The following is a 25,935-nucleotide window of genomic DNA, read 5'->3' as shown; positions in this document are numbered from 1 at the left end:
AGAGTGAAGTAAGTCAGAAAGGGAAAAACAAATACCGTATGCTAATGCATATATATGGAATCTAAAAAAAAAAAAAGTGGTTCTGAAGAACCTAGGGGCAGGACAGGAATAAAGACACAGACGAAGAGAATGGACTTGAGGACACGGGGAGGGGGAAGGTTAAGCTGGGACGAAGTGAGAGAGTGACATGGACATATATACACTACCAAATGTAAAAGAGCACAGGGAGATCAGCTCAGTGCTTTGTGACCACCTAGAGGGGCGGGATAGGGAGGGTGGGAAGGAGATGCAAGAGGGAGGAGATATGGGGATATACGTATACATATAGCTGATTCACTTTGTTACACAGCAGAAACTAACACAACACTGTAAAGCAATTATACTCCAATACAGATGTCAAAAAAAAAAAAAAGCAGGAAATTAAACGTATAAAGATTTGGAGAAATGGAAAATAGGGCACACCTAGCTTCATGGTCACATCACCCCAGCTGCCACCTTGTAGGAAATTATTGTCAGTGTCCTACTTGCACATCCATTAAACTGGTGACAAGGAAGTAGAAGGAACAAAGTGTCCTGCTGCTGCAAGAATTCACGTCTGCCAGATCCCACCCGGCAGCCACCGCACTGCAGGTAGAAAGGCCTCCATCTCCCTTCTGCCTTCCAACTCTCTCCCACAGCGCTTCCCTCCAAGTTGCATCTAGATCTCCAGCAGCGTGGCGGCCTGGGAAATGTAGTCTTTAGCCTTCTAGCCCCTGCAACACAGGGAAATATGGAAGGGGCCAGAGAGGGAAGCCGAGTGCCAATAGGCAATTTCTAGCACAGAGGCTCAGGTGGTGGCCTTGTAGCCTGAGTCCCGAGAAAGCAGAGCCTGTGACCAGGAAACAGGAACAAGGAACAGAGAAGTGTGATGCAGGGAAACAGAGAAAGCCAAAATCAGGGTGGTTTGTTGAACTGGTCACTGCTTTGCCAACAGGAACTCGTGTCCCACTGGGACCCTCTGAGGAGTGGGCAGAACACACCTCAAGGTCTGCCCACGGCAATGCCCTCACACTGCCAGGCTGGGCAGGCCTGAGTGTAAGCGGGTCCTTGCAGGCATCCTACACTGTGACTCCAGAGGGACTGGGGCAGAAAGCGAGAGCTGTGTGGGACAGCTGAGATGGGGGATGGTCCCGTTATTCCTGCAGGAGCTGGCAAAGGTAGGTGAAGAGGATACAAGGCAGGGTCCAATACGGGTGGCCTCCTGGCAGGAGAGAACGGAGCCTGGCACCAAGCTAGGGCTAGGGTCTTCTACTAGGGTCTCGATGGACACACACGGTGGCCGGGTGCTCATAGCTCGTGAGCTCACAGTCTGTTCTCTTGGCTGGGGTCCCACCTCAGCTCACTCTGGCTCCTCAGACCCCTCCAGGCTCAGCCATGCCTCCATCCAGACCTGGGGGTGAGTTGCTCTCACCTCAGCACTGGCCCTGGCAGTGCTGAGACAGGCCCACCAGTCCCAGCTCAGCCACCTTCCCCACGCCCTGTGGAGCACACAGGAACTTCTGGACTCTTCCAGGCCTCTGGGAGTGGAGGGAGGCTTGAGAGAAGACACCCACTCTGACCTTCTTGCCATCAAATCTGTAACTCCACCATTTTTACCCAGCAGGGCCACCTGAGGGCCACAGGCTGCCTGGGGGGCCGTCTTCCAATGCAGAGGGGGACACACGCCCCCTCTATCTTCAGCTTTCAGTTTCTTTCCCTTCAAGATTTCATCCCAGAGGATGATACCAGGACACGCGTCTGAGAGATGCACCCACTCCTGTTTCCACCACTCACCAGCTGAGGCTGGGCTTTCCTCCCTCCCCCTCCCTCCTCCCTTCTCCTTGAGATGGCTTCACCCACCCCACCCTGCCCCGGTCATCCTGGTGGAGGGGCTTCAGAGGAATACGATTTCAGGGCTTAGCGGATGAGAATGCTATCGGTTTAATATTTCTCAAAGTATTAACGTCATCATATTCACTCAGCAAACAGTTACTGAGCACGTCCTGTGTGCACAGTTCCAAGCAGCGACCAAGGCAGAGGCCCTGTGCTCACTGAGCTAAGCCTCCAATGGAGGAGTCGATAATAAATGAGGAAAATTACAGAAGAAACAAGGCAAGAAGCGGGGCTTGGCTAAGGGGTGCTCTGTTGGTTGGAGTAGTTGGAAGAGGTCTCCCCAAAGGGAGATAGTGGAGCAGCAGCAGGTCATTCCCCTTTCCTGGTAATCAGAGGGTTTTAAAACCATATATATATATATATATATATATATATATGTCAGAACTGGGGCCCAGAGACCTTGAGGTCTAGGTCAAAACGTCCACTCCCCTGCCTCCGCAGCAGCAGCCCGGACAGTATGTGAGAGCCAGGTACTGGGACTTGGGGCCTCGGTGCCATCCAAGCCTCCCCTATGTAGGGGCTCCAGTGCCCACTGCTCACACACTCACCAGGAGGGGATACCTGCCTGGACACGGGGAGGGTTGTTCCTTGGAGCTACATTGTGGCAGTGACCCGGGTCCAGAGACTCCATCTGGGCAGGGGGGCCAAGTGGCACCCTCCCACCCCCGGTTCAGTGTCCTCCGTGCCAAGTGACAGAGAACAGGCAGCTCTTGAAAAGACTAATATTTGCTCTTCAAATGGGAGCTGGCACAGGCTGTTTCCTGCAACTGGCGTCTGGCTCACCCCATGGGATGGACACAACAGGAGGCACTCCAGGAGATAGGCAGATATCCCCGCGGACACCAGCATCCCGGACAAGACGATGTCTTTGAGATGGGGACAGCATGTTCCAAGGTCCCATCTGATTCATCTCACATCTGCTTGCACACCTTCATGGCGGAGTGCTCACGACCTCTCCGAGCGCTGTTGGACAGCTCTGTGAGAAAGTGCATCCTCACTCTGGCCCTGTGTTCCTTGTTTCTGGCCCTTGCTCTCATCCCTGTGGCCTCAGAAAATGTGCCTGGAACCACCCCTCAGGGCAGTCATGGTCCTGGTCACCTTCACGCCTCCCAGCCCCAGGCCCCTCCTGCTTCACTTCCGCGGGCTCACACTGCTGGCCCCGTGGCCAGAACAGGCTATTTCTGGGGTGGGAGGAAAATCTTGCCTCGGGTGCACCTCTGTCCCCCAGCAGCTGTGTGCTTTTTGTCCACATGAGAGCCTTTCAGCTGAGTGCCTCATGTGGGAGAAAGTCTCCGTCAGGAAACTACTAGTCAGACGGCCTGAATCTGAGAAGGAGAGAGTCCCGGTGGCCAGAGTCAGCTCCCACCCGCCTGCATTCCCTCTCTGGAGCCCCCTCCTCCCTGCTTTCTCCCCTCCGCCCCTGCCCCCATGGGTCCCAGAAACCCTCTCTGCCCATTACAGCCCCTGCACTCGGCTCGAGTTCCCCCCACCCTGGTCGCCCACTGAAGAAGCTCTGGAGGCCGAAACACTCTGGCAGCTCGTGGGGCTTTGGAGGCCCCCAGGGGCAGGCCCTGTCGGCCTCGTCAAGTCCAGTCAGGGCTGGGCACCCTGGGAAAGCTCTCCAGGGGCAACGCGGGCCCCCTGGTTCTCCCAGCGCTCTCAGACCTGACTGCTGACTTTAGCCAGCCCTCCTTCTTTTAAAAAAATTCCTTATTATCTCTATATGTAACTCACAAACTCCTGGCCCCTCTCAGGGCAACCATGCAAATGAATTTGACATGTATCTTTTGGAGTACATTCTTAGGAAATATTAGATCATTTTGTGCACATATGTTTCTAATCGTATAAATATTATTTTTCACTCGGTTCTATTATTATTATTTTTTTTAGTTCTATGTTTTGAAGATGCATCCATGTGACTACATCTAAATCTGGTACTTCTGCCTCCTGCCTGCTGCTCCATGGTGAGCCTACACGCTTCATCTGTCCACGGTAGACACACAGATTGCTTTCTGCCAACACACATAGTGCTTCAGTAAACATTTCTCTTCATACGTGACCCCTTAAAGATCTGTGTAAGAAGTTCCCAGGGACATAGAACCAGAAGTGAAGTTTCCACATCATAAGGTGTGTGTACAGTAAATTTCAGTAGGCAGCTGTATTAGTTTGCTAGGGCCACCAGAACAAAGTACCACAGGCTGGGTGGATGAAAGAACAGAAATTTATTTTCTCACATTTCTGAAGGCTAGCAGTTGGCAATCAAGGTGTCAGTGGGCCTGGTTTCTTCTTGGCTTGCAGACGGCCACCTTCTCCCTGTACTTTCCCATGGTCTCCCCTCTGTATGGGTCTGTGTCCTAATCTCTTCTTATAAGACACCAGTCATATTGGATTTGGGCCCACCCACATGACCTCTTATATTTTTAACCTTAATTACCTCTTTAAAGACCCTATCTCCAAATACAGTCACGTTTTGAGGTACCGGGGGTTAGGACTTCGACATACGAATTTGGGGAGAACACAGTTCAGCTCATAACAGTAGCACTGCTCTTCAGATTTGCTGTACACGAAGTCCTAGATCCCCATACTCGCTCCAATACCTGGTCCCATCCAGGTTTCTAAATTTTGCCAAACTCACAGGCGTAAGGTGATGTCTTATGGCTATTTTAATATGTATTTCTCTGTATTTCTAATGATTTTAAACATCTTCATATGCTTACGAGCTTTCTGGGTTTTCTCTTCTGCAAATTGCTCATTTTTCTATTGAAGCTGCTCGTCTTTCTTGCTGATTTAAGGAATTGCTTGTATATTAATCCCTTACTGGTTTCAGACATTGTAAATATCTTCTCTCATTCTTTTAACTTTGCCCGTGAAATCCTTATTTGTATGTCATCAGATTCATCAATCATTTTGCCTTAAGGGTCGTGCCTATGACGTTTTGTTGAAGAAGTACTTTTTCACCCCAGGTCACAGATACTCTCCGTCGTGCTCTTCGGTGAACTTAATAGTTTTTGACCTGCACATTCGATCCGGGGATGTCTTAGAGCTGACTCAGCACAGCCAGGCGCACTCAGGTGGGCCCCTTCTCTCTGAGCCCCTTCACTCCTCCACTGGCACTGCCCAAGGATGCTGGGCAGCTGTCAGACATCACTTCTGCTACCTGACCCCACAGGGGGTTAGAGTCCAAGAAAAAGGAAGGCAATTCATCAGCCTTCCCGGCACCCAGCCTTCCCGGCACAGAAAGGGCATCCTTCACGGGTCAAGATCCCTTTTTATTCTTTGTGGGTGCCGCCAAGTGCGCTGATGGCACCTTGGTCTCAGCTCAGAGGACAGAGCTCCGGGCTACACTGTCATTGGCTACCTAGGACAGACCTCAACTTCCTCACCTGAGCAACAAGGGGGGTGAACCCAGTGGTATCTAAAGGGTCTGCCAACGCCCGAATCCCAGAACTCAGTGCCGTCAGGAGAGGCTGGTGCATTTGTTTCCTTTCTGGGAATTTCATCAACTGCTAAAGGAACGATCCTGCAAAACAGCACAGTCCCCTGAGCTGGGAACCTGACGATGTGCCCCCTGGTGGCCATTTCCTGACAGAGCTCGTCCTGGGAAATGCAAACGACATCACCCTCAGAGTACATACAGACTGGAGCTCAGAGCCCAGAGCAGGGAAAGGGCTGGGCAGAAGCAGAGCCTGCATGGAAGGCAGCCCCCTCCAGCCCCCAGGGCAGTGCGGCAACTGCTATTTTGGTTTTTCCAAGGTCTTTCCTGGACCCATGATTGCATTCCAGAGTCTGGGGATTAGTGCTGAAGACTATTTGAGCCCTTGCACCTGTCTAGACCTCACTGGACAAGAGGACCTGAATTTCACTTCTCTCAACACACCCCCCCCCATTATGCCAGGCCCACATCACCTCATCTAGGAAAATGGACCCATAACTCAGGATTTTTCACACAAATACAAACACACAAGTTGATAAGCACCTTAGATTTACTCTCCTCCCACTTCTGAAGCCACCTCGTTTAATTTATATATACATAGTATATAAACGGCTATACGACATTTGTTACCAACATTAACACAAGTTTAGGCTTTACTACTGTGTGAAAGTTTGTTAAAACGCACTCATCGTTTACTCAAAATAGATCTTTGTTATTACATGAAAACAGTAAGAAGCTTGTATAACACGGGCAGCAAGCATTCAAAATGAATACATGAAGGAAATGGTTTTCTCTGGCTATATCAGCCTCAATCTTTAATGCTCTTAGTAAAAAAGCCCACTAAACAAAATGGAATCCTGGGGGCCACATTACATGAATGATTCATTAAATAACACTTCTGGAACAACCCAGAATCATGTAAGTATAAGGGTTAAAGAAGGTCATATGTACCAAGCACAGGGCAGAGGAATAGACTGGATTTGATAATTTTACCCTAAATGAAAGGCGCTTGTGGGCAACAGCTCTGCCATCGGTACACATGGGCAGATGTTTCCATATCCGGCCATTCCCAGATTTTACTGACAAGTCTTTTTCCACAGGTTCTCTGCCAATGACGTTTCCCCAGCAACAGAAGTTTGACATCACTGCTCCCAGAAGGGAGAATCAGCTCTCCTCGTTTGGGTCAGAAACAGGCCATGAGGTTTGGTCCAACCAACAGTACCAACCTCCCTGGAGCCTGGAGGACCCAATGCCACTGGAACCAAAGGCTGCGTGCCTGGAAGGCAGGAGGCAGGTCCAGGGGGAGGAGGAGAGGCTGCTACCTGTCTGGAATGAAAGCATGAGGTCTTTTTTTGTAAAGGCCAGAAGACACAGCTGTGCCGAGCCGCACTGCCTGAAGCCTGCAGAACCTCCGCATGCTGGGTGAACCAACTCAAAGCCTTTCTCCTCCTGCACATGAACAATGGATTCACCCAGCATCCCCTCCACTACTGCTTCTACCCTCCTGACAGCTCGCCAGGGGAGCCGGCCGACGTTACCACCGTTTTCCAGAGAACACCCGGCCAGCGGGCTGTGACTCAACCACTGCAGGGCCAGACCAAGTGGGAGAGCCACGCCGACCTCCAGGCCTCGGGCCAGCTTACAGGGCGCTCCTTCCCACCTCAGCTCTCCAGGGCACATCTACTCTCTCTTCTTCCACCATTATTAACGCTCACAGTGCACAGACAGGGTTTCCCTGTGCCTGGGCAGGATCCTGTGTAGAATCACTTGGAATGTGAGTGACGTCGGGGCAGGGGTCTGTGCACTCATCTGGTCACCGTAAACCCTCCCTCCCCGCCGGTCCTCACCTGCACTGCACTGTTTTCGGAGGGCCACCTGTCCTTCATGTTATGAGCAGCCAACTCCTTCAAGGAACAACAGACGGCAGCCCTGGATGAAGGTGTGGCGTGCAGCCCCCATGTGCCAAGGGCAGCTGCTGTCTTCCAGCAGCCAGCCAGCCCCCAGCTCCGCTTCTCATCTAGCCCTGCTTCCTGAGCCCCAAACAGCCAGCCTTGCTGTGTGCCTGCGGGTGCACAGGGAAGAGGGCTTGGCTTTGGGGCCATCCGTGCCCTCTCTGAAGCTCCTGGACCCGCCCTATCCGTTATGATGAAAGGTGGCTTCCCCGTCCCTCCAGAGATTCCAGTTTCAGCCTCGGTCCCCAGGACTGGAATGTGGGGGGCAGAAGTGGAAAGAGGCAGGGGAGACCTGAACAGGGGCACCTAGGAGAAGAACAGGGAGCTCAAGGGGGGGTTGGTAGCAATGATGCTAAACGTTCTAATTTCAGCTCTCCTTCCAATACCCTTTTTTCCTACCCCTTAAAGAGCTTTAAAACATTGGGCCTTGATTCACAGATAAAAGGGGTGCCAGTTGGAGAAGCAAAACCAGGAGCCTATGGTCACCTTCCTCCCGCTGAGGGCAGTGAGGCCTCTAGTACCGAGAGGAAATCCCACCCAAATATACCCCTGACTGTCCCCCCGCAGGACAGGAAACCCAGGCATGGTCCTCGTCACAGTCAGGCTAGCCTGGGGAAAGAAAAGCAGTGTCTATGTGGTTCCCACACTAGCACACTTGCGGAATGGGAACCCTTGGACTTGGCCCCTGCCAGAGAGCATTGAGCCACATCCCCGCCCAGATACCGCATACGGGACACCTCACACACTGATGCTCAAGATCTTGCCACGTCTGACACCCGAAGGCACTTTTAAGGTTTTTCCAACATTATTTCATCTATCCCGGGATCCAGCCCTGTGAGATCGGTTAACGTCCGAGAAAATCAAGGTGCTAGAACAGCTAAAACAAAGGTGTGTGGCGGAGTGAGGGTAACGTGGGGGTCAACTTTCTAGCATCAAGGATGACACAGGGCTACAAAACTCCAGGCCTGAACCAAGTCAACCCCTGAGCCTGGGATTTCCCCTGGATAAAACCTCCAGAACGCCTTTCCTATCATTAGCTTCTACCACCAGTGAACTGAGACTGCTCTTAGCTGGATTTCAGTTCAAGAATGTTTATGTGGTCATTATTTTGCAGTGTTTGTCGACTGCATCTTTTCCCTTTTGTTTGCAAAAGTAAATCTCAAACCCCATATAGATGTTAACGGATTCAGACCACATTCAACCAGGTGTGAATAACCTCTCCACTAGGGCAGAAGGCATTCACCAGGAGGGTCTCCTCTGCAAGGAATGTTCTTCACTACTTGCTGAATGTGGATCACAGGCTCAGACCCCAGACCATCTGGGGTACAGGGCTACATGGCAACACCAATAGCACACGGGCTCAAAAAGAAATCAATACATTAGGTAAGCTGTTCTAATCAACGTTTAAAGCTTTGTGTGTGTGCTTCTAATATAAAAAGATTTGTCTCCCCTCCTTAGCTTCCCATCCTATTTCACCATCTGTTCAAAATTATGTCCCGGAAAGCCTGAAAATTCACCTGCTGGCTATCCAGAAAATTATGCAGATGCAAAATCAGTGGGGAGACAACTCTGAAGTTTACATCTGAGGATGTTGCCAGCATAACTTTCATATCCAGATACTTTGTTTGATTAAGAATAGGAAATTCTATTATAAGAAAATAAAATTACCATGGCAACATTCTCCCAACACAGTTCGTAGTCACATGGACTTTTAAGTGACACCAAGGTAGCTCAATAACAATTCACTACCAGTAGTGACCAAGTACAACTGAATTCCCTAAAATGACATCCTTGCTTTCCCCATCTGCTCAATGACTCTTGCAACAGTTTTTGACTATTAAGAACTACCAAAATAGGATTTTTTAATTTATCAAGATCACATAATTCAACCCAAAGTATTCTATGCAATTGTGGTGGAGCTATTCAGATTCCGGACTTCCGTGAAGAAAAATCTAAAGGGCAAACTTCCAAAACGGCCTCCTGAATGGTACTGGGCAACCCAGTCTGAAATTTCTAGAGACCTCAGGGATCATATTCAGATCTAAATTTTGGAAAACTATAATCAGTCAATATTTTGACAATGAGAGAAAGGAAAGTAACTTTTCAGAGCACTGGGTTAATTATAAAGCTTTATAAGCTATAAAGCTCTAAAAAAGTTAACACACACTTAACTCTTGTTCCTAAAAAAATGAGGCCCTTAATCTAGTTAAGATGATTGGGAAAGGTGCGGAGGAGTAATTGATTTGGGAGATCTTCTGAGAACAAGTATACAGGGTCAAGTATCAAATGACACGATTAAAGTGACAGGTATTCGGCTGCCACCTAAAAGGCTGATGACAGCAGCCTCTCCCACCTGTGACTGCAAAGTGCCACCGTATGAATATGTGACTCGCCTACTCTAGTTTGTGGCCAACTGCCAGGAATCCTGATATGCTCATTTCTGCTCATGCTTATAAGTTAATGATCCGGTAGCACTGGTTACTCAATTTTAAAAGTATTCAGATAGACCCTGCAAATAAATACAAAACATTTCTGTATCCCTACAATCCCACTACCATAAAAGGTTATATATAAATTTAATGAATTCTGCTTTCTTAACCATTTTCTCAGCTTAAGTTTGTCCTTACCCTAAGGGAAGCCATGTTCAACTTATATCTAAAATATATTTAAATATTCTAAAGGTATCATATCAGACCTAAGTTATCAAAAAATGTAAACAAAATTGATCCATCTTATAGTTATAAACCACTTTTTAAAGTTTTTAATTCACCCTCTACTGGCCCTCAAAAAAAAAAACCTAACCAAGTCACATTTAGACTGAAACGCTGATACAGATTTTTAAGTGGTTCCTCAGAGACAACTGCCAATTACTTTAAACTACTGTTATTGAATCTAGTGGTTTATTGCATCACTCAATTTAAAAGACCAAAATGATTCCATTTTGGTCTTCCAATAATGCTCTTTCTGAATAAGCCCCCAGATTCTGCCGTCCGAAGTAATCGTGCTGAACTGGAGATTCTGCAGTAACCCTCGGCACAAAACTGGGACTGGATGTCAAGCAATCTTATGCTTTCAACTGCACCTATGAAAAATCTCAGCTCCCGGGATCAATCCGCTTTGGTTGAAAGGAACTTCAAGGGTGGAAACTTAAGGTGAAGTCGAGAAGCAAACAGGGGAACACCGATGACCCTCACAAGAAAATCAAAGGATCCGTTCATCCCGTGACGTCATCCTCACACTCCACAGTCAGACTGCTTCTCCTGAAGCTGCCTCGTCAGTATCTGATATGAAGACAGGAAAGCCACTCCTATGTGGAAGAGGATTTGCCAGAGGTTCCTCAGCCCATGCAGGTACATGTTGCCCAGGCAAATAAAGAGCAGCATCAGCACCACCTTCATCGTCCTGGCTGGACTGTAGAACAGGTACAAGTAACACTGAAATGACACCAGAAGAGGAAGTCCCATCAGAGATAATGAAATGGCCAAGGTCAGATGCAAGATTCACTTATCGTACCTGCCACGCAGTGTCACTTCATACACATTAGCTTATTAAACTGAATTCGTTACAATGGAGCTTGGACTCACTGGATCAGCTGCTGTTAATCACTGGATGAAAGTGGGGATTTGGAAGAGGTAAGAAAAGTGAAAAAGACATCACAGGAGGAACTACAACATAGCACTCTTGAAAGAATTCAAGAAAGACAGACAGAAATGCCCAGGCTGTGCTGTAGAGAAAGAAGAGATGCAGGTCAGGGGTAGACAGCCAGGCCAGAACACCCTAACAAGATCGACAGGCCTCCAAATGAATTTTCCTTCGGGGGGGTCATAACAGGTGAGAAGGCTGCTGAGAGAAGCTGTGCTTTTACTATTTTAGCTTTTCCTGAGTTACAACTGCATAGGGGACCACTGTTCCCTAGACAGGCTCCTTGTTATGTCTTCAAAAGCATCTCTGAGGACTTCCCTGGTGGTCCAGTGGTTAAGACTCCATGCTTCCACTACAGGGTGCACGGGTTTGATCCCTGGTCGGGGAACTAAGATCCCACAGGCTGAGTGGCACAGCCTAAAAAAAAAAAAGAAAGAGAGAGAGGGAAAAAAAAAGCATATCCGACTCAGGGAAAGGTCTTATAGCAGGGAGAGTGACTGATATTTCCTGTAGGGCTATCACACAGAAAGAGGCCATTCTTGTTCTGCAAAAGGTGGAAATCATTTTTTGGTTCAATGTTGGGGGTTTTTTTTGTTTTTTTTTAAAAGACACATTCTCAAAACACAGAACAATCTGACAAAAGCTCGGGGGGGGGGAGGGAGAGAGTTCCCCATCGAAAGAGCTATCCAAGTAAGACTGCAGTTGAGTGGTTGAAGGTGGAGCTGTAAGATACCTGCAGCCCTGAAATGCAGGCTCCAGGAAACTTCTCCTGGCAACACCCAAGGTCTTAGAGACTTGTTTTCTAAAAAAATGAGTGCATTTTCAATCTTGGGATGAAAATTTCTTTTTGCACAATCAGGTAATTCTTAAAAACAGGCCATCTAGGATGTATGCAGGAGAGAGAGGAAGTGCCCTGAGAACAGAACTTTTCATTTAAAAAAGAAGAAGAAGAAGAAGCTTAAACATGCAGAAAAGGTACTAAAATCCTAGTCCGTGTGGAGGACGAGGAAAGAGAGTCAGGTTTTTACTAGAATTAACTCTGCCTATAGGGGATTCAAAAGCTCCTTTTTACCCGACTCCTTAAGTACACAGCTTATTTGAAAATAACTAATAATCAAAGGGCTCTAGTTAGTGTTATAATTTTTGTTTCATTTCCTAAGGACAGATTTGACTCAGATGGTATTACTATTAAAAACAAAAAATTTTTTAACCTAGTCCTGTGTTTGAAGAGAAACACATATACGGGGGCTTCCCTGGTGGCGCAGTGGTTGAGAATCTGCCTGCCGATGCAGGGGACACGGGTTCGAGCCCTGGTCTGGGAAGATCCCACATGCCGCGGAGCAACTAGGCCTGTGAGCCACAACTACTGAGCCTGCGAGTCTGGAGTCTGTGCTCCGCAACAAGAGAGGCCACGATTAGTGAGAGGCCCGCGCACCGTGATGAAGCGTGGCCCCCGCTTGCTGCAACTGGAGAAAGCCCTCGCACAGAAACGAAGACCCAACACAGCCAAAAATAAATAAATAATAACTAAAAATGAATATCTGCTTACAAAAAAAAAAAAAAAAAAAAAAGAAAGAAACACATATACATAGGTGTCACTTCTGCAGAAGGACATTTCTGTACTTGGACGCCCCGACAATAAGCACGAGGCAGGGCCCTGCCTCATACTGATCAGGCCCAACCCAATCCCCACTGCAGTCTCAGCCCTCGCTTCTTGGGAGCCCAGTTCAAATTCCTGGTTTCTGTCCTGCACTGTCAAAGGCCCTGAGGCCTAGGGCAAGTGGCTTTCCCTTTCTGAGCCCAAAGGTCTTTTCTCTGTAAAATGAGAGGATCGGGCAGGATGGGTGGAGGGTCCTTCCACTAAGGGCTGGTACTATATCCATCATTTGAACCAAGGCCTTGGTGGAACAAAAGCAGGATCTAGAAACTTGCTGATGGTTCCAACAGAACAAAGTAAGGCCATGGGTTTAGCCCACTCACTAAAACATCAACGTTTCACCCACCTGGAAAATGCAGGCTACAAAAGGAATAAGAAAAGCCAGAATATTTCCAATTTCTTCATGTGCAACCTAAGATAAATATGAGGAACACAAGGAAAGGAATATTTAGAGGACACGAAACATTATGACGTGAAGTGCTTTACTCCGCATTGGGTGTGGTATGGTTGACAGGACAAAATCCCTGGCTGGGTGAGAAATAAGCCCCCGTTCACGCATCGCACCAGGGGGTGACATGAAATCCTTCTGAATGGCCTGGACACACCAAGCGCCCTCCAGTCCCCATGCATGTGTGCTGAGCCCTCAACCTGGAATGCCCCCACCCCCAGCCCTGCCACCTCTCAAAATCCAACTCATCTGTAAGTGCTAAGCTTTCCCCAACTCCTCCCACCCCCCGGTACTGCCACCTCCTTAGCGATGCTGTCACACTCTGCTATGTGCCCCAACTCAGGGACTATGTCTTGACCAACGAACACCTGTCCTAGTGCATACAGACACTCGGTAAGCATCTGCTCATGAGTCGTCGTAAACAACAGGAGTGGGAACCACACCACACATTGGCCAAAGACGGGGTGTGGAAACGGCCAGCCACCACTCACGGCCCAGGCCTGCTGCTGTTCCCGAAACACTTCGGTCCCCGTAAGCCACCTGGGATTCAGTCTAAGCTGCGCTTCAGGCTTTAGCCACCACGTGCCTCGGTGCGAGCGTTACGGCTCTGTTTTTAATAGTAACATCTATCTGTTCACGTTCATAGTGGTTCCATACTTTTTCTTAAAGTGTTGGAAATACTTCAAAATTTAAAAATAATATTTAAAAAGCACTGAAGTAGAAACGTCCTTTGAGATGAGCAGGCTGGCGAATCAACTTCGCGGTGACACAGTTCTTTTGACAAAGACACCAGGAAGCTGGTACCTGAATGGTATAAATCAGACTATGAGGCCACTCTCCCCAGGGGAAAAAAGGGCCTGAACGTTAAAGTCTGAGCATCAAACTTTTGCCCTGGATGAACAATCCAGCCCCCGCAGTGACTCCTGGAGTCCCCAGGGCCGTGGGGTGGCCTGATGTCCTTGAAGCAAGTTTTCCATTTCTCACCAGTATCCCAGCAGGGCCCTTTGGCGTCTTAGGAAAACAGATACAAAAGAGCAAGTTTCATATTTGTTCAACTTACGACAAAGAGTGAAACGAGAAGTGAAAATTTTACTTCAAATTTTAAAATGTAGTACATAATAGCCTTATAAATAATATGTATCCCCATCTGTTTCTTCCATCATGTGTCTTTTGATTTAAAATGTATATAAAAGGTTACCTGTAAAGAATGTTCTGCGAGGTGAATTCCACGAATGAGGTTCAGAGCGGCGCACATGATGTTAAGAATAAGAGAGAGGATGCCCAGGGCTGTCACAGGTTCCATTCGGAAATTAGGAGCTTCACAATGAAAAACGAGAAGTGTCTAGTGAAAATAATTTCCATATGAAGGAAAAATAAAGACATTAACTAGACTTCCGCTAATGAAAAGGTTTATTATGTTAAACACACAACTGCAAACATATTAATTTAAAAAGCAGCTGTAGTTAGAGGGGGAAAAGGCAAGAAATGAAGGACAGAATGGATCTGGGAATCCAAGGTGAATTTCTTCCAGAAAGAGGCCACTTCTCTGAGCAAGCACAGATTTTTCAAGTGCTTCATTTCCTTTCTATTTAAAACAGTGGTTGCCAACCAGAGACGATATGGCCCCTCAATCAGTGTCTAGAGACATTTTGGGTTGTCCCCACTGGGGACAGGTTGCTACTGGCATCTGTCATGGGCGGAGGCCATGAATGTTTCTCCACATCCTACAATGCACAAGACAGCCCTCACAACAAAGAACTTCCAGTACAAAATGTCAATGGGGCTAAGGTTGAGAAATCCTGATTTAAAGCAGTTTATGGCTTTAGCTGTAAATTGGTTGTCAAATCCTGAAGCATTTCTATTACACAGCTCAACCCTCAGCTTGTAAAATGTTCCATTCTTTTTCTGACAAGCACAACATTCAGTGTCATGTGTGCTTCTGGAGCAATTCACAGCAAATGCAATTTTTTTAATTCCAAAATTATTGGGAAGAGGAGGGAAACATTGATTATTTCAGCTACAAGCTGTTTCTGGAACTCTAATTAGGACAAATGATCATTCTCTCTTTAAAGATAACTGCTGAAATGGATTCTGGTTCACCCAATTAAATAGTGTCCCACCCATTCCCTTGCTACGCTCCTTTTAAATCATCCTTTCTTGTCCTTACATTTCCCACATACGCAAACACAGACACAGATATCTAGCCACAACCCAACTGACGCCTACTGTTAGTGTGTTAGAGTTTCCACTGAGCAATTCAAAGTTTCTGTTAGAACAGAGCATGCTACCTGTAAAGGTTCTAGCCTTGGAACAATAGGGGGAGTCAAACCAGAGTAAAACATCCTAGAAAGACAGGCAAGTTGACACTTTCTGGATTTTCTCCTCTTGTCTAAGTGTTTATAAGACAAAACGCACATCACAACGTTACCCTGTCTACAGATATGGCAAAGGAGAAGCTTGGGGTCTGATTACCCAGTCTTCCTTCCACAAAAGTTAAGTTCAATCCCAGTATAAATTACAACAACTTATTGAATGGCATAAGAGCCAATCCAGGAATTTACTGTTTGAAACAGATCAAATCGAAACACAAAGTTAAGCCAAAAATGTGAACATTTTTAATACACCACTTTCAAAATTCAAGCAATGAATTTAGTATAAAACTGTTAAAACGAAGTAATTAGACTGTTATAATGTAGATGGTTCTGTCTTCCAGGGAAGGATTCAGCTTTTACACCATTACAGAATTCTTAGAATGTAAATATCCACTTTAATTAAAGATTGGTTTACTTGTGTGTAACTGTAAACAAGGAATGCAAAAAAGCATGCTTTGCTATGTGCTAGGCACTGAGCGGCTACCGGTGTTAATGCCAGACTAAGTCACGCCAGGGCACTGGGAGCACGTTCATTAACACCTCATTCCTCAGATAAGGGACTCCTCGGAAATCCAAAGGGATAGATAGAGGGATGTTCCCGGGTCCCACAGAGAAGCAGAGAGCGAGAGGTCTAGAAGCCCTGGCTCTGGCCCCTGCCCACTCTCATCCCCACAGCCCTCCACGCCCTCCATCAAGGAGCGGGGGTTTCTCAGTGGAGATTCCCAATGTTTCACTAAATGATGAGATAAGGACTCACTGTCAAAGGAAAAAAGGAGAGAGAGAGGGAGAATGTACAAATCTGTACAGTTCAATAAGTGACTTCCAGCAAAAGAGAGTGAAAATCTCCTTTACACCATTTAAATGTGCAGATTTCACCCTGGTTAAGAAAACAACCTGCCAAGTCACTCTTCTCCTGAATTTCGTCAAAAGGGTTGCCTCTCTTCAGATCGACTCACTGGTCACAACAGTTGAGTTTTTTATAACAGCCACCTGGAACAAGATCAGCCCATGTTTCTCCCCAGGTATTTTATACACTGCCCCCCACCCAAACACCTTCCTACTTCCTACTAAAACAGTCACTGTGCATTTGAAATACACAATCTCACCTCATCTTTATCAACGTCAGAGAGCAGCAGGCCACTTACCAGGCTCCAAGTGCATCTGTGGGTGACCGTTCATCACCCCGTTAGCCACATCTGTGTCCTCCAGAGTGAGAACCACTGGAGGCTGGAACTTGAGTTCCTCCTGAATTTTTTCTAAGCTGCTCTCCATCTGGGTGGAACTTACATAGTTAAAATGCCACTTCACTTTCTGAATGACGCTGTCTGCGAAAAGAGAGCGACCCAAGCTGAGCGTCTTCATTACAGTGGATGTTATAAGACAATACGTACACAATGAAGTTTACGCTTCTAAGCAAGCTAGTAAGTCAGCCAGACTCTGAAGAGAGTCAACTACACATGAAGGTCAAATGATTAGTACGTATCAGGACTGGCCTCATCAATCTCTTCAAAGCAGAATAATTAAAACGTGACAGTCTGTCCATCAGAACCTCAGTGGCAAGGGCGTCAGGGGACAGAGGCTTGAGTCTTAGCTCAGCCACGACTCCTAGTACAATCCTGGGCCATTCATAGAATACTTCTAAGATAGAAAAATGGGGACAGTCATTTTTGACCTGACTATCCAAGAAAAGGCGTGTGAAAAAATCTTACAAATCATTGTGGGTATGTTGTGCAAACTAGGATTATATATCTGAAAGGCACTGGTTTTAATTCTTTTATTTCCATTAGTGTTAACCGTTACCAAGTTTTAATAAGTATTTGAAGTGAAGTTTCATACATATTGGCAAAGCAAAATCATATATAATTCTAATACCCACATACTTTTGCTTATATTCTACTCGCACTCAGTAATGAATAAACGTGATGCAGGGAAGGGTCTCCTGTGAGACCAAGCCCACCGCTTTGGAAGGAAGGCGCATGCAGAGATGAGGGGAGAGAAGAACACAGGTCTACCAGCTGCCCATCAAATAACAGTCAAGGGATGCTGCGGCTGTGGTCCGACTGGGGACAGCACGCCCGCCCTTCAGAAGAAGAAGTGGGGCTGAGAGCGGCAGCTGGACCAATCCTCACAGGGAGACTCAGGCAGAACTCATGGTCTATGTCACAGGGCTACCAGGCTGGGGCCCGAGTATCAGGGAGCTCCCCAGCACCAAAAGGGGGTGCCGGCCCCATCACTGATGGGCCAGCCAGAGACCACATGAGGGGATGTGAGCAGTAGCTGCCAGAAGCATAAGTGGCAACACTTCCAGGTGCCAGCCCTGCACCTGACCCTGAGTACCAAATGCTGCTAGCCCCTCGTTCAAGAGCATCACAGGGACCATGGCGATTTACACCAAGACCAGAGAATGTCCCCCAACTCCCACCTCTACTCCTCCTCTCCAGGATCTCAAGATGACTTGAATCACGGCTGACAGACACTGATAGCGTACGCTATAATTACCCTGCTGTGTTCCAAAGCCCTGAGCCTCCACACGGCCTCTCTGGCAGGGCCTAGAAAAGGAGTATCCTCTTGCAGAGCCGTGCTCCTCAAACCTCTGCATGAAGGACCAGTTTTTTCTTATTTCCAAACGGTTGCAGACAGATACTTTGATAAAATACAACTGAAAATATCGCAGGAGTGCCAAATTACTGTAAGAATTTCTGAACTCTTATTCTCACTCTCTGTCCGTCCCTCATGCTGGAAGGACGGGCGCCACCCTTGAGCAGCGCTGCTCTAGAGCAGGGGTTGGCAGCGTTCTCAGAGTGCCAGAGAGTCAATGTTTTAGGCTTATGGGCCCTAGATGGTCCATCACAACAGCTCACCTCTGCCAGGGAAGGGCAAAAGCAGCCACAGACAACCCGTTAGTAATAGAATAAGCACGGCTATGTTCCACTTTATTTACAAAAAACAGACCCTTGGCCCCCAGTTTGCTGACGCCTGCCCCAGAATAAGATACGGGTTTCGCCATTCTTCCACCCTGCCCCAGGCTCTGGAGAGATGAAAAGCCACCGTGTTGAATCTCCAAGCTTGCAGGCCCCTTCCACTGCTGTGAAATCTCATGGTATAAGGCTGCTCTCCAGTGACATGTTACAGCACCTCCAGTGGTTTTCCCTGACGGTCAAAGCCAAATCCAAACTGGAAATTCTACACATACAATGCCGCGAGAGAGAACAATCAATACGAACGAAGGTTACGAACCAAATTCGAGAAAGGCGTATGGCCTGGAGGCTAGGCCAATGCAGGTGGTGCCATAGGAAGCTGTGAATTCCCACCACAGGGTCTCCAGGAAGCAGAAGGCCACGGCTGCTGGACACTGGCGGGAGCAGATAGCCATGCAGGCTACATCCCTCGAAGAAGAAAAGCTGGAACAAAAGAGTGTCATCTGCGTTACCAGGGAACAGACCCATGTACTTGCATCCCGCACCCAGACGCCACGTTGCCTCAACTCTGGATCTGCTGGGCCTTGAATAGTCCTGGAGCTGTCTGTTGCATCTCTTCAGCTAGACCTGCCAGGGACCATGCGTTTCTTATACTTCCTCTAAAATGTATAGTGGCATTTGCCACTGACAATGTGTGATCACTCTAACTTATTTATTATTAACTAAACTATGGGACCGCTCACCTGTAAGGAACAAAAGCCTTAGTTTCCTCTGTGAAAATAATGGTGAATATTTAAGTCAAAATACAAATGAGTAGAACATTTTACATTCTACTTTTCAAAAAATGACTGAAGTACCCAGAACTTCATTTGAAGTGATAGGTTTTTTGTCTGCTTGTTTGTTTGAACAGAGAAAAGGTTTCCTATTTGAGGTACAGCACAAAGTTCACATAGACTGTTAGATAATCACAGCATAATGAGGAAGGGACCACCGAGGAAGGTGGTTTCAGGCAGCCAGAGAAAGGAGCTGTAGATGTGGGCAGATGCAGCTCAGCTTTAGCTCCTGAGCACCCAGAGCCCATACCACAGGGTGACAGCTTCATATGCCTACCATCTGGATCCCTCCTCAGGCCACGACCCTTCTCGCCTGACAATACCATCAAGCCTGGGATTAGGCCTGGACTTTTCCTTTTGTTTTCCTAATTCTGAGACTGAATTCCCCTGAAAGGATGCCACCTTCTCAGGTCAATCAAAAATTTACTATTCAAGGGGAACAAAAAGAACTTGGTAAGTGAAGGCCTAAATTCTGGAAAACAATGGTGTAAAATCTACAACAAGCCATTTTGAGATTTCGAAACCTGCCTTGCCCCATCCCTCCGTAGAACGCCTTTTTACTCTAACTCCTAGAATTAAAGAAATGAGATAACAAATGAGGAGCAGACCTTGGTGCCTGGTTGCCTCCATTCAAATCCTGGCTCTACCATTTACTACCAGTCTAACCTTAGGGAAGCTGTTTAACCTTAGTTTCCTCCTCTGTAAAACAGGTATAATACCATTATCTACCTCATAAGCCCATACAGCACTTAGAGTAGTACCTGGCCCATGGAAAACAATCATATTAGCTCTTATTACCATGATTATTGTAACCACTTGATTCCTACTCCCACTGGAGCATTTGCCCCACTGTGTAATATTCGGTTATATATTTCTCTCGTCCCCTTATTAGACCTGGAGTTCCTTGAGAAGAGGGACCTGCTTATGCTCATTTTTACTCCCCTGCTCCTGTCATATAAACATTTTTTACTTTAAAATGTTTAAAAAGTGAAAAAATTAAAAAAGCAAAAACTGAAGGCAGGAACTCTAAGTCAAGTCTTTTCTCTGATCTTCTTGGCTTCGTCACTCTCGTCCTTTTCCTTTCCTGACATTTTAATCTAGTATCTCCTTTCGACTCACCTTTTTTCCACCCCTGCACCTAATGCAGAAAAAACTACCAAACTAAAGGCATGAAGACTGGGTGACCAGGGCCTGCCGATGCTCACGGCCGCTCTGCCAGCTAATTCACTTTGCCATACGGCAGAAACTAACAGAACACTGTAAAGCAACTATACTCCAATAAAAACTAATTACAAAAAAAAAAAGAAAGAAAGAAAGGTGGGAGTTGTGCCAACAGTGCTTGAGTCCCTTTGATTCTATCGTAAATACACACAACCTTGGACTGCTGTCCGATGTGAGACCTGCTTTTAACACACAGTGTCATTAGCATAATGTCACCTCTGCACGTGGTTAAGATGTTCTTGAACAGTGAACATGCTTGCTTACTGGATACTGAAGTCAAGTCCTTCTGCAGAGCCTCGACCTGGATACTGGGCCAGTCGCAAGGCTAAAGTCTTGAGCCGTCTCCTGCATTCCAGAAAATCTTGGCTGTGGTAAAAGTCAGTGGAGGCCGAGAGGGGCAGTCCATCCCTCACCCTAACCACACAGGCAAAAAGGATCATGGACATGGTCCACAAGAAAAGTCATGAGGACACCTGAGGAAGGAAGGTCACCTTGTTACTGAGGGCCGGGTGATGAGCCAGGGACACCACTGCCCTTGAAATGTTCACTCTGGGTTGTTTCACCCTCACCCCCACCACAAATGTAAATGTGGCTTTTATTTTTATTTCCCTGCCCTCTACTGCTATGTCACTCCCAATTGTCCTCCCTCCATTAGCCTCCCTGTCTCTTCTTCACTTGTAATCCTCCTTTTCCTTCTCTCTAATGAATCTCTCCATTTGCAGAATTAAACCAACTGGGATGAGGGAACAGAGACCAGAACGGCTCAGGAGCAACAGCAGTGACAGTGGGGAGCAGGACAAAGGCAGCAAGATGGTCCCAAAGGGCCAGGAAGAGCCTGACACTGATGCAGCAGGGGTGGGATCCAGGGACCTGGGCATTTCAGGTCATCCAGCGAGGTAGGTGCTGAGCAGTTTACTTGCCATATCCTCACCTGAAGCGGAGGGCTTCTGAGCATTTAACCTAAAGTTGGCAGCAAGGAAAGCAGAAGGCAAAAATAAAACAGAGAGGATAGGGTGTCCTACTGAATTTCTGCACATCTGACACAGAGCCAGTCTTCAAAATGATGAGAGTTCCTACAGATGGCTAAAGGAAGTCACTTAGCAAATAAGATACTAAATTTTGAGCCATGATATGTGACCACCATTAAGCAACAAAAGGAGACAGATCCTGAGGCCTCATGGCACCTGTGGCAAATTAGAACAAGGTGCTTCTCGGGGTGGAAACAACCCTGGACCAGTTCTGCTGGCAGAGCCTAGTTGGGTGTCAGCCCCCATCTATTAACCCTGCAGGTGCTCATACAGGGCATAAATTGCACCTCTGCATGTGGCAGCCCTGCAACCAGGGATTACTGAGGAGGCTATTACAGCTTTGATGCATCTTTCTATGCATCTACACATCCTGTTTCACACATCCTGTTGTCAGATCCTCTACCTGGATAGGATATTAACAGGTATGGGCACTGGTGGACTTTTCTCCCAAAGAACACTAGGGATGTAATTTGGCATCTCAATTACCGCGAGCTGTAGGAAACAGGAGCCCCAGGATGTACACTGCTCTCTTCACCTTTGTGCCTCTGTGCACTCTTCGCCTACATCTACACTACTCTGATCTCCCCACATTCAAATCCGCACCAAGGACTGTCTCCAATACAAAATTAAAAATAAAATACCATTTAAAATCCAAAAAGTGATCTCAATAAAGCTATATTTTATAGCTTTTCCGTCTGTAATGGATGAATGGATAATTATTCCCATTTTATACATGAAGAAACTGCAGTGGTATAAAAATAAGAGACGGCAAAAAGAAAAAATTAGTCTACCAGGCAACAGACCATACTCAGCCCATTTGTCCCATCTCCCCACACTTTCCATTGAAGGGTAAAAATGTGAAAAGTCTCAGGAGATAGAAAAGGGAGAAATAAAACTACTCCTATCTGCAGATGGCATAGCTGTCTACATGGAAAATGCCAAAGAGCCTACTAAAAAAGAACTCCTAAAATGAATGAGCTCAACAAGGTTGCAGAATATAAGACCGATATACAAAATCAATTCTTTTTCTACGTACCAGCAATAAACACATAGAAACCAAAATTAAAAATAAAATACCACTGACAATCATCCAAAAAAATGATCTCAATAAAGCTATACTTTCTTTTTTTTTTTTTTTTTTTTTTTTTTGCGGTACGCGGGCCTCTCACCGCCGTGGCCTCTCCCGTTGCGGAGCACAGGCTCCGGACGCGCAGGCTCAGCGGCCATGGCTCACGGGCCCAGCCGCTCCGCGGCACGTGGGATCCTCCCAGACCGGGGCACGAACCCGCGCCCCCCGCATCGGCAGGCGGACTTTCAACCACTGCACCACCAGGGAAGCCCAATATAAAAACTTTTAAACTAATAAAACTTATAAAAAAAAAAGTTAAGTTTTAAAACTAATAAAAATTTTTCCACGATAAATCTCTACTTGGAGAGGAAAAAAGAGGTTTACATAAATGAAGTTTTAAAAAATAGAAACTGAAATAGTAATCAAATATGGCACTCTAGTTACTATTAGGTTTTATCAAAATTATATTTTAGTCTGTCTCTGCCATTTCCTAAATCCTTTTCTCAGCATCTATTTATAAACTGCTCATGTCAGAGATTATCCATATTCCACCGGCAAAAGACTGTGCTTAGCTGGAGGGCCCCCTTGTTCCAACTGGTTTCTTTTCGTCCCTGTATCCTTAACACTCTCTCAAACCCCTGCCACATACACTTCTCCTCCCTCCAAAAGAGAGACAGAAAGAAAGGGGGAGAGACAAACAGCATTAAATGACCAGGCCTCGCAAAATAGTAATGTAAACAAGCAAAACACGTTTCACTTGGCACACAAATATTCAAACACAAGCGTTCACCATAAGGCATTACCCACTCCTCAAATCCAAAATACAGAAGACAGGGGCCTCCCTAGTGGCGCAGTAGTTAAGAATCCACCTGCCAATGCAGGGGACACGGGTTCGAGCCCTGGTCCGGGAAGATCCCACACGTCGCGGAGCAACTAAGCCCGTGCGCCACAACTACTGAGCCTGCGCTCTAGAGCCCGTGAGCCACAACTACCGAGCCTGTGTGCCTAGAGCCCGTGCTCCGCAACAAGAGAAGCCACCGCAATGAGAAGCCCGCGCACCGCAACAAAGAGTAGCCCCCCTCTCGCCGCAACTAGAGAAAGCCCGCGCACGCAGCAATGAAAACCCAACGCAGCCAAAAATAAAATAAATTTAAAAAAAATACAGAAGACAAAATAGAGTTATATCACCCTTACTGAATTCACCTTCAGCCACAGGACTTGAGAACTGGTTACCTCATTTGTAGTTCAAGAAAGTGCCTTGGTTCCGCATTGCTTGGGGATGGGGTAGGGAGAGGGTAGAGGTCAAGTCTGTCACTTGTTAGGAGCTAAGAAGAGTAGGGGGCTGAATTTGATAGCAACTAATATTATATGCCAGGCGCTGTGCTAGGAACTTTTACACTGATAATGTTATTTAATGCTCAAAACATCTATGGGGTAGGCATAATCTACACTGGACAGAAGGGAAAACTGTAGCTCCAAGGCTTAAGTGGTAGAGCCAGTATTCCATCCAAAACTTCCTTACTCAAAATACTGGAAAGCCTATGATCTTTCCACTACACTCTGCTTCTCTAAATCCAATCTTTGGGATTACAGCTACTCTATTTCCCGAAAACAATTCCTTCCCCTGGAGCACTGATACTTAGAACTAATCAGAGACCTGTTAATAAAAGCAGCCAAGGTCTAGGATTACACTAGTTACAACTGCTCCTTACTCATTGTATTACTTTGGATAAGTTGGTTTTCCTCTCTGAGCATTGGTCATCTTTGGATGCGGTGGATCTCTGAGGCTCCTTCTAAGAATAAAAAGCTTTGGGACCCCAAGATGTCCTCTGTGTTGTAAACACAAACTCTTAGAGCTATAACAACATTGTCTAAAATGTATTTTCCAGAGCAAACTGTCGTGTCAATTTAATTCTGTTTAGCAATATTAATGCACTTTCAATTATTTACATTTTTATTTTACTAAAATTATCTCTATCAGAATTAATTCCCTTCTTTGTAAAATTTAATGAAGATTTACCCTATCCACCGTCTGAGCTTTATTACTTTTCTGACCGTGTCACAAATCTCACCAGTTACTTTTAACCACTGGGAATATTCTTTTGTGGCTTTGATGTCTACAAACCTAATTAAGCACCGGGGTGCTTAATCCTTCTGGCTCTGGAAGTCTAGATGTAATACTGTAACGGACACAAATATACAGTACCTCTGAACATCTGATATTCAGAAAAGCTGGTCTAGTGCACCCAGTATTTGGTAAACCAAGTCTTATAATATTGGCACGCGAAGGGAAGTTTACTATTAAAACACTCTACCTGAGTTTCGTGGATAATTAAGGAAACAATCATCCCCTTTATCATTTGGACACACCCCGTCTCCTCCCACTGGGGGCAGCGCTCTACCCGCGTCGGCCGCTGAGGGTTCCTGGCAGGCGCGCACCTCGGATCGTCCTGGAGTCAGGAGAGCAGCCGGCGGCAGAAAAGGGGGGGGCAGAAGACTCCGGGACGCCAGACGAAGCCCTGGAGAGCTAAGCCGGGCCTGATGGCTGGGCGGGCCCGGGGGGGAGGGACGGCCCTCCACCTCCAGGCCCGCCCTGCGCCACACCCGACGCCGCCAGCTCTTGACTAACAGACCGCAGCGCCCGCCTCCGCCCGCCAGCCCTCACCTCGCCCCGACAGCGGCCTCCGGGAGTCGGCGCTCTCCCGCCGCGCCGCCGCGCCACCCTCAGCCTTCTCCGCAACCTTAGCCCACCCGGCGAACCCGGCCCAGGTCACCGGCGGCGCGCATGCGCGAGTCTTGAAACACCACCCCACGCCTTCATTCGCTGCTGCTGAGCAACACCCACACCCGAACCTACCAATCCTGGTGCGCCCACACTGCCTGGTCCCGGCGGAGTCTTGAATGAAGCGGTTCTTAAAGGACTGCGACCCAAATTTAGATGGGGCGTGTGTGGGGCGCGCCTCCCAACTTTCCTCACATCTGTTGGCTCTCACCCGCGGGGATTTGAGTTCCAAACCTGTAATTCCCACGTCCGGAGGTGAGAGAAGTTTTGCAGTTTAAGCTCAGTTCCTGCCGGGTTAGCGAACGGACTGACGTGTGGAGGCAGGGAAGTGCCGCGTGACGCCGCGACACGCCCGGGGCGTGGGTTCAGTTGTCTGCTTGGCGGGAGGCCCGAGATAGGCAAACCAAAGAGCACAGCCACCTGCCAGCCTGGCTGAGATGCCAAAGTCCGACCCCCAGGAACACACCCCAGTCTGGGGGTGGACGTACTCACAGACGGATGACCGGCTGAAGGGAGATTGGGAAGGAGTGTTCATCCATTTATTCATTAAACAATTTTTGAGCACCTGCTGCGAACCAGACACTATGCCGGGCACTGTGGACACAGCGAGTAACTCCTGACAGTAAAAACTATGCTAGCAGAGCAGAGTGAGAGCACCCATCCCACAAT

General features: G+C 47.3%; 1 protein-coding gene across 8 annotated transcripts; it reads right to left on the bottom strand.

Moving 5' to 3' along the window:
* Positions 1–4,114: 4,114 nt before the first annotated feature.
* SEC22C (SEC22 homolog C, vesicle trafficking protein) lies at positions 4,115–25,592 on the bottom strand. 8 transcript variants are annotated; one of them, XM_022553806.3, is made up of 7 exons: positions 25,342–25,590; positions 20,652–20,860; positions 18,653–18,816; positions 16,561–16,740; positions 14,242–14,360; positions 12,942–13,007; positions 4,115–10,730 (listed from the first exon to the last, which is right to left on the bottom strand). In XM_022553806.3, exons 2-7 carry the CDS (start codon positions 20,831–20,833, stop codon positions 10,530–10,532), a joined length of 912 nt encoding a protein of 303 aa, XP_022409514.1. In that variant the 5' UTR covers positions 20,834–20,860; positions 25,342–25,590; the 3' UTR covers positions 4,115–10,529. The 8 variants fall into 8 exon arrangements, with proteins under 8 accessions (XP_022409514.1, XP_089775225.1, XP_022409509.1 ...); XM_089919099.1 differs by having other exon boundaries at positions 25,501–25,581; XM_022553801.2 differs by lacking the exon at positions 25,342–25,590 and adding an exon at positions 25,150–25,306.
* Between the last annotated feature and the right edge of the window lie 343 nt (positions 25,593–25,935).

This window comes from Delphinapterus leucas, chromosome 10 (genome assembly GCF_059928025.1).
Source record: "Delphinapterus leucas isolate spDelLeu-1000000601 "Yukka" chromosome 10, BTC_Dleu_Yukka2, whole genome shotgun sequence".
Classification (NCBI taxonomy): Eukaryota; Metazoa; Chordata; class Mammalia; order Artiodactyla; family Monodontidae; genus Delphinapterus; species Delphinapterus leucas.
Note: the sequence above shows the minus strand (reverse complement) of the source record. Positions and strands in the feature narration are given on the sequence as shown.